Below are 13,379 nucleotides of genomic sequence, written 5' to 3'. Positions count from 1 at the left end.
ATAGGAGGCCTTGTGAGAGGGAAGCCAATGGCCATGCTTTGGTCCGTGGCCGGAGCAGGGTCAGGCTTGGCCGATCTGTGGAGGGTGGAGACGTCAGGAGCAGGTCGCCCATCAGGCCCGCTCCAGTGGCGTGGAAGAGTGTGGAGGAGCCTGATGTGGTGCCAGCCCAGCCGCCATTCTGCCCTAGGAGGACGCCTGGAGTTCAGCCTCCCTTGAATTCTAGGCGACCCACACCCCTGGATATCTTCCAGTGTTTTTGGGATGCGGAGGTGTTGCGACTGCTGTGTCGTAACACAAACAAGAACGCAGCCAGACTCCAGGCAAAGGGCAGGAAGTATCGGTGGATGGACGTGACAGAGGCAGAGATGAAGATTTTCACTGCCCTCTTGCTCTACATGCCGCTGCTGAAAACCCCCAAGCAGACTGACCTGTGGAGGAAAGGCACCATCTTCGACGTCGGCTTCTCCTCCACAACGATGTCCCGGGATCGCTTCAAAATGATCCTGGCGTCCATCCACCTGAGCGATCCTGAAGATGACGTGTCCAATGACCAGTGGAGAGGCCAGGCGAGCTACGACATTGCCCACCGTGCGCGGCCGCTGATGGAGCTCATGCGCACTCGCTGCATGGCTGTGTACCACCCACGGAAGCACATCTCGGTGGATGAGCGGATGGTAGCCACCAAGGCCAGGCTGTCCATCAAGCAGTACATGAAGGACAAGCCTACGAAGTGGGGCCTGAAGTACTTCGTGTTGGCGGACAACAATGGCTACACGGTGGACTTCAGGTTTGTTTTTGTTTTTTATTTATTGTCTATTTTTATGTACCATGAGTATATAAAAATACAACATATTAATTCCTGCAGGCTGTACTCGGGGAGGGCAGAAGTCGGCTCTGGCCACGGGCTGACATTCGATGTGGTCAACGCGCTGGTGAGGAAGGAGTGGCTGGGGACTGGCTATATTGTCTACTGTGACAATTATTATGCCAGTCCCCTGCTGTTCAACCACCTGATCCAGCAGGGGTTTGGAGGCTGTGGGACCTACCGCCAGGGGAGGATCGGGGTCCCCAAGACGCAGGAGAACGCTCTCACCAACAAGTCTCCGCGGGGATCCATCCGTTGGCTTCGGGATGGACGGCTTCTTTTTGTGAAGTGGATGGACACCAGGGAGGTCTCTTTCTGCTCCACTGTCCACTCTGCGGACGGCGTGGAGACGGTGCTGCGATGGGGGAAGAGGAGGGAAGACGGGAGTGCGACGCAGGTGTCCATCCCCCGACCAACTGTTGTAGGAGACTACAACAAGCACATGGGGAGTGTGGATAGGTCTGACCAGCTCCTGGGAACCAACTCTGCGCGCAGGTCCACCAAGCGCTGGTACATGACCGTCTTCCGGCACATGTTGGACTTGGCTGTCACAAACAGTTTTGTGATCAGCAGGGAGCTGGCAAAGGCTCGGGAGGAGAGGCTCCCCACATGGCAGGAGTTTCATGAGACGCTGGTTGCTCAGCTCTTCGGTGACCTTGCGAAACCCCCGCCCCCGAAGCCCGTGCAGTAGCGCTCAGATCTGCACACCCCCGTGAGGATCAATACAGCACAGGTGGACAAATCCCAAAGGGCCAGCATGGGACGCCGCAGATGCCATCTCTGCCATCGCTCCACTCCCTGGCACTGCATGGCTGGCCTTGTGCCACTGTGTGTAACGTTGACCAGAAACTGTCAATTTATTTACCATGAAGGCCTTCTCCCAGATGCAGCAGAGGTGTAGAGACTTTTTTTTTAGAAGCCCACCTTTTGTAAATAATGTAATTTTTGTATATAGTTAGTTTGTGTTCATTTTCCAATCCTGCTTCACTGAAACAGCAAAAAAAAAAAAGTTAACTTATTTGTTTTTATTCTAGTTCAGGGGTCGGCAACCCGCGGCTCCGGGCTCCCACGCTGCCTCGCACCAAAACAACAGCGCGTGGTTCCAGCAGCTACATCATGGAGAAGTTAAGGCTTATTTACAACCTTAGCGTTAAAAAGGAAAAACACGCACATCCAATCTGAATAGTGTGCAGGACCAAAGTAGACTATAAAGCTGAAAAAGAACAAAAGTCTGCACAACTAGGTAGCTCCCAGAAAAAGTATTTAATGATGACTTACACCGTGTGTTTCGGGCCTACGCCCTTCCTCAGACATGAAGACTTTTTTTCTTTTTCAGCTTTAATTTCAACCTTAGACACGTAAAACAAGCGGTGACGGGCGCGGGGCAGGTGGAGACAGGCCTGTTTTTGTGGATTATAAAGTTTTTCCAACTGGAGCTGATGACTGACCAGACGAGTGAAAATCATTAATCACAGTTCTACGACGGATCCCAGATGATCGAGTGCACAGTGAGTGTAGTGTTTTTATGCTTATTCTGTGGAGCAAAGTCAGCTCAAATTGTGCGGCTCTTGCACGGACTTATCTGACATGAAGCGCGTGCGTTTGTTGATGTGTCTTGATAGATTCAGTCTGCGTTTGCCCGTGTTACACATTGACAGGAGTGGTGTTGAACTGGTGTGACTGTCCCATAGACTGAAAAAATATTGCTATTCTTCAGTATATGGACAGGCCCGACGATGAGCTGGTGTATTTGTTTTTTGTTTAACCCGATTTGGCGAGAGCCCAACGAGTCAGGGGCGCACGGCGGAGCGAGACGTCTCTGCTCCGCCTCCACCCATGCGGCAGGCGATCTTGTCCACATTCGCCCAATTCTTGACAGATTTTTGACAGAACGCGACAATTCCCAATAACTCTCAACAGCTCGCAGCTGTGCGGGACGCATATTCGTGACTGTGCGTAATAATTCGTGCCATTAATCGTAACACGCAGAAACAGCAACAGTTCGTGGCGGCACGTGAAACCTCTACCCCGAATCACTCACATTCGTGATCCTCGGCCACGAATATGGATTCATGGCATTCGTGACTTGTCGTCGTTATGTGTAAACCCAGCATTAGATGTCAAAAAGTATTTGCGGCTCCCAGTGTTTTCTTTTCCGTGGAAACCGGATCAAATGGCTCTTTCGGTGTTAAAGGTTGCCGACCCCTGTTCTAGTTCAACTGTTCTTACAGAAAAAAACAACTGCTAGATATCCAAATGGAGTAGGCATGTAATGAGGATCAAAAGCACATGAGGGTAGCACTTTATATGTGTCTGTTACAAGCAAGACAACAGTTATGCTTCAAGGTGAACTATGTCAACCTAAAAACGCCTGGAATGTTCTTCATATTGAAGACTTGATTGGGGGCGACAGTGGCACAGATTGTAGAGCGGGTCGTCTCATGATCGGAAGGTCAGGGGTTCGAATCCCACCTCCTGAAAGTGCACATTGTCGTTGTGTCCTTGGGCAAGACACTTCACCCACATTGCCCCCAGTGTCTGCGTACATTGGTGTATGAATGAGAGTATGAATGGGTGAGTGGATCCTTGCTGTAAAGCGCTTTGAGTGCCTAATGTAGGTGGAAAAGCGCTATATAAGTTGAGACCATTTACCATTTACCAAGACTGTACAAGCTAAACTAGAAGCCTAGTGAACATTCTATTTTGTGTGAATGCATAATATGGTTCTAGGATCTAATTTATTGTGTGACACAGTTGGTCCTGATGCTTTATCTATTATTGCCTAATAAAAAAGGCTAAAATTAATTTCCGTTTTTTGAAATGTTCTTCTCTTACAACCACAATTACACACAAAGTAATAATGCTATGTTATGGAAACTTTAAATATATAAAGAAGTGGTATTTTTGTGAATAACTGCCAAACCACACATTGATATCTCTTTTTTTGGCCCTACAAGACAAGTTACAAGGAAAATATTCAAGCCAATTTTTTTATATCAGTATTGCAGTCAGACCACCGAGAGATAAGGTGATTTTCATAGATAAAATAACATTGGTTATGTTTACATGACCAAAAATCTGATCATGACTGATTTCTGGAGTTATCAGATTACACTGCGTTCCAAATTATTATGCAAATGACATTTTTCTAAGATTTTCTAAATTGTCAACTCAAATGAGAGTCAGCATAATTTTTTCAAGTCTTTAACTGGTCGAGGATCATTTAAATGTGGTTGAAAAAACCTCCCAGTGATTCAAAAATAAATATAGTAAAAACCTCAAAGTCTACTGTTCCAAATTATTATGCAACTCATCGTTTCAATACATTTTAAAGCTTGTAATTAACTGAAAATGGTCATTTGTTGTATTTGTAGCATTAGGAGGTCATATTTACTGAAATCAAAAGTTATTTCAATCAATAAAAATATTAACAGGTCAAGTTATATTTTACAATGGGAGCCCTTCTTTGAGCAGCTTCAAAATTCTTAAATCCATTAAACTTGTGAGTTTTTGGAGAGTTTCTGCTTGGATTTCTTTGCAGGATGTCAGAATTGCCTCTCTGCTGTTTGGATAAAAACTGCCTCCCACCCTCATAGAAGTTTTTTTGTTGAGGCTCCAAAGGTTCTTAATAGGTTTGAAGTCAGGGAAGGAGGGGGTCCACATCATGAGTTTCTCTCCTTTTATGCCCATAGCAGCCAGTGATGCAGAGGTTTTCTTTACAGCAGGACATGGTGCGTTGTGATGCATGAAGAGGATTTTGTTCGGGAAAGCACCGCTCTTCTTTTTGTAGCATAGTAGACAGTGGTCAGTCAGAAACTCCACATATTTTTCAAAGGTCATTTTCACACCTTCAGGGATCCTAATGGGACCGACCAGCTCTCTCACCATAATTCTGGCCCAATACATGACTCCGCCCCCTCCTTACTGACGTCACAGCCTTGTTGGGACATTGTGGCCATTCACCAACCATCCATTACTCCATTGATCTGACCATCCAGGGTTACACGGCCTCATCAGTGAACAAGACTGTTTGAAAATGAGTCTTCATGTATTTCTGCTCATGAGCTTCAAGGAACAGTTTAGGGGAGGGCGGATAGAAGGTTTATGCACAACTGCAGCCTCTGGAGGGTCCGACACCTTGATGTTCGGAAGACTCCAGAGGCACCAGCAGCTTCAAATACCTGTCTGCTGCTTTGTAGCATCTGTTCTCTTAATCTGATGTATTTGTCTGGCAGAAACCGTCCATATTGTGCCGTTATCTGAACAAACCCGAGTGTGTCTGAATCAGCTACAAATCTCTCATCAGTTCGATGATTAGGCTTAATCTTTCATGAAATATCGAAGGTTTTCATACCTAGACCAAGGCATTCAACTATTTCACGCTTTTCATTAGCAGAGAGACCCTTTTTCTTTACCATATTGCTTGAAAATGATGATCTGCTTAATAATGTGGAACATCCTTTTTCAGTAGTTTTTCCCTTAACCTGAAAACTAATCATCCCAGACTGAGATTAATGTCAGTGATTCAAAGAGCCTGAGACACAAAACCATCCGTGAGTTTCATTGAAAAAATATTTTCTTTTACCTTTTTGACACAAAAATACAATTTGCATAATAATTTGGAACTCAGTGTATATGGGTGATGGATTTTTTCATGTAACAGCTGTTGCTGATGTCACTTCCCCTGTGTTTTCCGCCCTGGGTAAGGACGGTTGGATGGACAAATCCTCCTGAAGCTCTAGTTTCTAACTGCATAGGGATCCAACAGTTGACCCCATGAAAGGTTGAGGATCAGGAGCTAGAGTTAGGAATTCAGGAATTCAAACGCAGCTTTTGACTGAAGAGGCAGAATCAAATCGGCCATTGACAGGGTCAGCTCTACACATTTTGGTCAATATGTCATCGATATGTCTTACCTCTGGTCTTCAGGGGGACGCTCTTTAAAGACAGGAGGAAGGTCTTTAGAGTCGTCACTTTTCAGAGACACAGAGCTGGGAGCAGGTTTAGGTCTGGGTTTGGACCCGGGGCCAAGTCCAGGTGGGTCCATGTTGAAGCTGCTGAGAATCAGAAGAAGAGTTCATTTGATCAGAACAAACAGGGCGTTAGAAACAGATCCAACAAATCCAGTAGTTTTTGTTTAGACCAATAAAACATCAGGAGTGTCCTCACAGAGCTGCAACACTCGACTCAAACTGTTCCTCAAACATCACCAACATCTGGACTTTACTAAAGCCACTGAGTCGCTCAGAGCGGCTCCTCGTCCTCCACACGTCTGTCAGGTCATTCTAAAGATAAAATATTATTGCTGAGTCAGGGACTTTATGGACATGTTAAGGTTTGAGATATAGAGGTGGGAAATATATCGTGACCAGATTAAAAAAGGACACGTCATTAGATTATGACACATATAGATTGCATTGCAATATTTTTGTCAAAGTATAGAAAGGACAGATTGGAACATTTTGCACAAAGCCTGCAGTTGAATTATTATATTTTGATTATCTTAATAATTTCTGAGGAAAATAAAGAATGAGCAGTGTAAAATGTGCTCTTACTTGATTTCCTCAAACTAATGTCGCCTTGCCTCTCCTCACGTCTGTGTGTGCGGACTGGGGTGGATCTGAACCTAAAACAAGAATTAACCATGTTCAGCCTGGACTAAACCCGGACTAAACCTGGACTAAACCCGGACTAAACCTGGACTAAACCAGCGCTGAGCCAAAGAGCAAGGGAACACTAACCCACTGGCTCATTATTTAACATTATTATAAGAAGTACTCACTGCGTCACGTCGTCCTGGGTCCTCTGAGACTTTCACTTTCAAGGGAAGTGTCTGCATCCGCTCTCTCTCTCTCTCTCTTTTGCCCTCGCTCTCTCTCTCCACTCTCCTCTCTCTCTCTCACTCTCTCCCTCTCACTCTCTCTCTCTCTCTCTCCTCTCTCTCTCTCTGGCCCTCTGTGACTGAGGTGTAGTGTCTCTAAACTGCAGCAGATTGCATGAGTCAATGTCATGATATATTTGGGCAGATCACCTGCAACATCAGGATTAAGATTCATCCACAAGAAAGCTACAACTCTTCTCTTGAAAATACCAAAAACATCTGTGACACCAGTGATTTGTTTATGTCTCACTTGATCTGTGTTCAGAGCTTTAAATGGTACAATAATATTATTCACATTGAGAGGCTTCATGGACCTTTTAGAAAATGTGAAAAGGACCAGACTTTTTCTTTCAGACTGAGTGATACAAGTTGCCCATATTTAAAAACGTGATTAACCTCCTAGCTTTACTCAAATCTAAAAGGCCTCATTTGAAAGCTAAGACGCTGTCGTCACTTTATGGGTTTTTGTTGGGTTATCCCGCATGTTTGTTCCCTTTTCATCGCTTTTTTGTCACGTTTTTGTCGCTCTTTTATTGCATTCACCCATCATTTTTTTCAAAGAAGCTTTTAGATTTAGACCGGACCCCCTGTCGGTACTTATTTTCCCAACAATGACCAGCGTTCTATACATTGTCCCTTACTTAAAACTCAGTTGAACTTGGTTTAGGCTTTAGGCGACATGCGCTCCACCTCCTGACCTGGTGTAGGCTCTGAGTTCACCGTCCGCCCATGGACAGGCTGATAAAGAGCTCACAAACGCTCTGGTTTCACGTTTGATCAATGAGGGAAGACATTTCCTCTGAATCAGTCTGAAGTAGAAGCAACAAAAACAGAAAGTCACGAGTCCAGACAAAGGTTTTATTTTCAGTGTCCAGATACAGGTACAGGAGCAGGGGCGGAGCAGACACAGGCAGCACAGGGACTACGGGGCCCCGGACACCAAAACTGCATGTTACTGTAAAACATACATAGTAATATCATACAAATAAGTGTGGCTTTAAACACAGCAAAAAAAAAAAAACTAGAAATAAGTACAAATAATCACATTTTCTCTTGGTGTGAGTCAAAAAAATCTGACCATTATTTAAATTAGAAAGTGTGGTGGGGTAGCCTATATTGCCCTTACATTGAGCCAATCAGATCGCGTGTGCGCACTATAAATACGGGGGCTTATGCACCTGGCATGACCTCTCCTCCCTCTGACGTCACAGGCTGCTGTAGCGGGGCACAGCGTGAAAGTTGGTGAAGTTGCGAGTTGTTTGTGGTCGTTCAGGAGGCGTCAAGCCGGCGATTTTAGGCGTCAAGCCAGCAACTATACAAACATCTTTGCTCTCCAGCTTCATGTAATTAAATAAATAAATGTTAAATTAAAGGGAGTGTCTGTTGTCAGGTCTGTCTGTAAAGCAGGTCTTACCTCTGCTCTTCAGGAGGAGCTTCTCTAAAGTCAGGAGGCCAGTGTTTGGAGCGAGGACTTTTCAAAGACCCAGAGCTGGAGCAGGTTTAGATCTGGGTTCAGACCCGGGGCCAGGTGGGTCCATGTTGTAGGTGCTGAGAATCAGAAGAAGAGTCCGTTTGAACAGAACAGTCGACGGTTGATGAGTTGTTTTAATGTAATTTGGAAAACATGGCTCAACAGCAGAAGAAGATTCACCATCAGGCAGGAGAGACGCCTCTTCCAGCTCTGGGCTCTTACTGGAAAAATACAAGTTCTTTTAACTTCATGCTTTAACGAAGGACAAATAAATACATCATTCTAATAAAATATGTTTTCAAATGACGAATATTTTGACTATTGATGTTTTCTTTTCATTCAAATTTTAAAAAATCCGTGTGTCCTGTGACTTCTTCCTCCTGTGTCTGGGCAGGTTTTCTCAGTGAGTTTGAGTAATCCTGCATATTTATCCACCAGAGGGCGCTCCAACACAGTGAGAAGATGCTCTAACTCTGACTCTGCACTTCATCTGTGAATGCTGAAGAATCAGGAGCAGGTTGATCGTAGTGAAAGAGGACATGAAGTTGGTGTGAGTGGAGATGATGCAGAGGAGAGGTTCAGATGGAGCAGTAATGGATGGAGCCCAGACGGTGCATTTATTTGTAAAGCTTGAGCCTGTTTGTTTAAGAATGTACTTTCTTCACCACCTCGTCTATTGTGTCTCTGAACCAGGACTAAAGGAAGAGTCTGAGGGGAACCTGTGTGTCCTGAGAACATGTCTCACCTCTGGTCTTCAGGAGGAGCTTCTCTACACTCTAAAAAGTCATCCATGGGCTCTGTTGCATTGACTTTAACTATTGTGTTAATGGAAGTAGAAAATGTGCATTGTTTGTTTTATGTGCTTTGGTTGTGATTTATTTATTTATTGACCTTTATTTACCCCTCCTGGAACGGCCACCTTAACGTGGTGGGGTCTCCCAGGGCAAACAGGTCCGAGGTGATGGGTCAGACAAAGAGCGGGTCAGAAGCTCCTTATGAGAGACCGACAGGCCCGGTTAGAACCTGAGGCCGTCCTTCTGTGGACCCACCACCTGCAGGGGGCGCCATAAGGAGCTGGTGCAATGTGATCTGGGCTCCAACAGCCGCCCCTGCGACCCGGCAACGGACAAGTGGAAGAAAATGGATGGATGGACCTTTATTTAACCAGGAATGTCCCACTGAGATTAAGAATCTCTTTTTCAGGGGAGTCCTGGCCCCAGAGGGGAATCTATTGTACATGTTTTTAGTGGTAGGGGAAACCGGAGTACCCGGAGGAAACCTACGCCGACACGGGGAGAACATGCAAACTCCACACAGAAAGGCCCCGTCCAGGTTGGAATCGAACCCGGGACCTTCTAGCTGTGAGGCGTGAGCGCTAACCACTGCGCCACCGCCAGATTTTAATCTTTACTAAAGATTTTAGATTTTAGAAACTATAGATTTTAATCTTTAGTTTCACTCAAAAACTCAAGATGTTGAATTAGGTTAAAATACACCCTTGTTTAGAGGGACATTTTCTCATCAAAACAACTATAGTGAAAATCTAGTTGCACTGACACATAAAGCACTCCCACAACTCATTTTTTTGGGCACCTGGCTCCGCCCACTGGACTCGTCTGGGCCAGGGTTGCCAGGTATAGGCAGCCAAACCCGTCCAAAACTATCTGAAAACCCGCGGACATACGGCGCGGCTAGAATTTTCAATATTGTTTATTAGTTAACAGAGCCCATGTGCTCCTACATGATGAGAAACCGCCCCTGCTCCCCTCCCTTATTGAAAAAGCAGCTCACAGAGCCTTGGATTTGCCTTCGAAATAGTGGTTTTGATCAATTCAACACTGATTACAGCAAGACAAAAAACCACAGACAGTTTTTTTCACCCGCGGAATGGCTTTAAAAAACGCCCGATTACGCGGTTTAACCGCAGACCTGGCAACCCTGGTCTGGGCCAGTTCAAACTGTCCTTGACCTGTCTGACTTCTTCACAAAGGAGGAAGAAACTTTGTTAAGCCAAGTTTTTAAGGTACGTATCCATTATTTAACACAGAAAAATAGTTTTGAACTGATGATATGAGCAGCATGTCTATTAAGTTAGTCGGTTTACCATTAAAACATGTGCAACTGCAGAATTCATGTGAGACTTGTTCATCAGACTTTTTTTTTTCTCTCTCTTTGCTCAAATAGATTGTTTTGGCCCGTCTTAGGAAGGAAACCAATGCTGTTTGTAACAATCTGCAATAACATTTTTCAAAATGGACTGCACTACAAAAAGTAAATATCAAGCGTTGGCTTAAATGACTTGAATTGAGGAAATGTTTCTTGTTTTGAGCGGTTTTCACTCATTTAGACACTTTTCCTGATCGGACCAAGTTTACTTTGCTTGTTTGAGGACATTTCAGACCAGTTCTAGGGTAAATCTCGCCTGAAATAAGAAAGTAACATTGCCAATGAGATAAGACCAATTTTCTTTCCCCATTGGCAAAGAAAATGACCTGAAATGAGGACGAAATGTATCGAAACGAGTCAGAAACATCTCAGAACAAGTGAAATAATCCAGGACAAATGCCCAACAACTTCTTAACTAGTCAAAACAACAACAAATTGGATTATTATGCTCAAATTGAGATGTTTAGACGGATCTAGTTAATTAGTTGTTGCAGTGTAGGATCTGCAAAGTCTGCTGTGAAAGCCTGCACTTTTCCATCCATCACAGGTCATTCATTTTTATTTTTTCATCTTTACACATTTGTATATATATTTCATGTCTATCACTTTGTATTCATTAGGATGTATTGTTCAAGTCTTGCATATTGCGATACATGACCTTTATTGATTTATTTTTGCCTTTTTAACTGTGATATTGTTTTGTGTTGTGTATTTTATAGCTGAATGAAGAATTTAAAAAAAAGCCTGGAGTCGACATTTATGGCACAGCTGGATCTTTGTTCGTTGAAGCTTTTGGAACTGGGATCCTGGTTTGGAGGAGCGGCTGAAGAGAAAATGAGGAAAATTAAAGACTCCCATTTTCAGGTATATATTTTGAACATACTTTTCTAAAATCTGATTCTGACTTGCTTTCTTTTTCAGCGCAACATCATTGATGCTCGTCCAGAGGCAGCTTTTCGCTCAAGTGCACAACAAGTAACAAACAAATTCAAGTTAACATTTTAAAATGGGTTAAACTTGTGGTACAATATCAGTGGAAGCAACTCAAACATGTAAATCAATGCAGATATTTATTGAGTCTGTATTCAGTTAATAAAAGGTTTTACTGTTGAGAAAATCAAGTTACCTCAAATTGAAAGAAGCATCAGTTGAAGACAATTTCAATTCAGTCGATACAACGTAAAAAGACCAATGGAGACGGTCGCCTCAATGTTTCTCGTTGGGTTAAGTCAGTACTTTTTAGAGACAGGACAGTCAGAGTTTAGAGCGGTCACTTTTCAGAGACGCTGGAGCAGGTTTAGGTCTCGGTTTAGACCTTCTCACAAACTAAACCAAACCTAATAAGAAAATGTAAGTTTATTTGTATAATATGAGTCAGTCTGTCCCTCTATATATCCCACCACCGTAACATCTGCACATTCCACACCCACAGCTGCTTTGGCCTTAAAGAGGGGAGATTATACTGGCAGGTGTATGATCTCAAACCCGTCGTTATCACTGTCTTACACTTTGTTTCCTTTTTTTATAACAGGCGGAGCCAGCTGTGATTGGTCCTTACAGCTGTCAATCAAATGTGTGTCATAAAAGAGTTCAGTCACAGAGGTCCACCAGGGGGCGCTCTCCTCAGATCTAACACAGAGGCAGAGGTACCTTCAGCCCACAGCCCAAACCCAGGAAACAGAGGCTCAGTGAAGGAGGAGGTGAAGGTGTGAATGTGGAGCAGTTTTCCACCAAAGCCGACGTCATAGAAGGACAGAGCTCCAGCCTCAGAGTCCAGGAACACGCCCACTACACCTGAGGGAGAGAGAGAGAGAGAGGAGGAGGTGGAGCAGAGGAATGTTTCTCCCTTGTTGTGACAGACAGAGTAAACTCCACAACAGATCCTCAGCCTCCAGGACTGATCATTGTCTCCAAACCTCCTCTCCTCTCTGTCTCCTCTCCGTCTGGTTCCTCTGTAACTCACTGCTATATCAACCTCCCACCCGCTCCACTGCACCTCCCAGTAACAGCGCCCCCTCAGGCCAGTGGAGCTCAGGACCTGACGCTGGTCCATGAACCAGTCCTCATGATCTGGATACTGCTGCTCCTCTCTCACTCTGGTCACAGTCCGTTTGTCCTCAGACAGAAGGAGGTTCCTCTGAGCTGTGTTTGGATCCAGAGAAAACTCACAGGAATCTGAGGAAACAAACACAACTCATGACATCACTTCCTGTTCCTGTGTCTGAAGAGTTCTTTCATGTGTAATAAGCTGTAATAAGTCTGACACAGATATTCTGAAGAGCATGGATTTGGTGCATAATTTGTAAATTAAATCTATCACTTTGCAGATTTTTCCTCTAAAAACAGATCATGTAAACCTGATGAAGTTCAAGTTATTTCCAACAAATGAATAAAACACAGACTCACATTTCCTCAGACCTGGGACCATCCACTGTTCTCCAGCAGGATCCAGCCTGAAACACACAAGTCCAGTTTACTGTAGACCAGACCAGACCTGGACCAACCATGGACCAGAGACAAGACCCTGAGAGAGTCCAGGGGGGGCTCACCTGAGAGAGTGCAGGGGCCCCTGAGGGGCCCGTAGAGCGGTCAGGAGCTCGGCGGAGGGTCCTGGATGGTTGTAGCTCAGGTCTAACTCTCTCAGGTGGGAGGGGGCGGAGCTCAGAGCTGAGGCCAGAGAAGCCCCGCCCCTCTCTGAGACCAGACATCCAGACAGACTAAAGACACACAGCATTAGCCTCTAATGTGGACACAGAGACAGAGTGCATCATGGGAGCGTCTCACCTGAGGGTGTGCAGTCTGCAGGGGGCGCTCTTCAGTCCAGAACACAGCAGCTCCACTCCTGAGTCCTGGAGGTCGTTGTTACTGAGATCCAGGTGAGTCAGACTGGAGGAGCTGAGGACTGAGGCCAGAGGAGCACAGCTGAGAGGAGACAGGCCACAGCCGCTCAGACTGAGGACAGAGAGGACGATTAGAGACGAGAGCCAAGACACAAG

General features: G+C 45.0%; 2 protein-coding genes across 2 annotated transcripts in view; one reads left to right on the top strand and one right to left on the bottom strand.

Annotated features, from left to right (window-relative positions):
* Positions 1-13,379, top strand: part of LOC306966787 (protein NLRC3-like) — a gene marked incomplete at its 3' end in the record, with an annotated part of 170,653 nt that overhangs the window by 57,226 nt on the left and 100,048 nt on the right. The gene's annotated exons all lie outside the window — the stretch shown is intronic.
* LOC306966664 (NLR family CARD domain-containing protein 3-like) overlaps positions 11,978-13,379 on the bottom strand; it is a gene marked incomplete at both ends in the record, with an annotated part of 32,199 nt that continues 30,797 nt past the window's right edge. Inside the window, 4 exon segments of the mRNA XM_079561479.1 lie at positions 11,978-12,558; positions 12,790-12,836; positions 12,933-13,100; positions 13,168-13,335. Of these exon segments, the coding sequence (XP_079417605.1) occupies positions 11,978-12,558; positions 12,790-12,836; positions 12,933-13,100; positions 13,168-13,335 (964 nt within the window).

This window comes from Gobius niger (genome assembly GCF_951799975.1).
Source record: "Gobius niger genome assembly, chromosome: 8".
Lineage (NCBI taxonomy): Eukaryota > Metazoa > Chordata > Actinopteri > Gobiiformes > Gobiidae > Gobius > Gobius niger.
The sequence above is the reverse complement of the archived record's forward strand: the minus strand, read 5'-3'. Positions and strand labels throughout refer to the sequence as shown.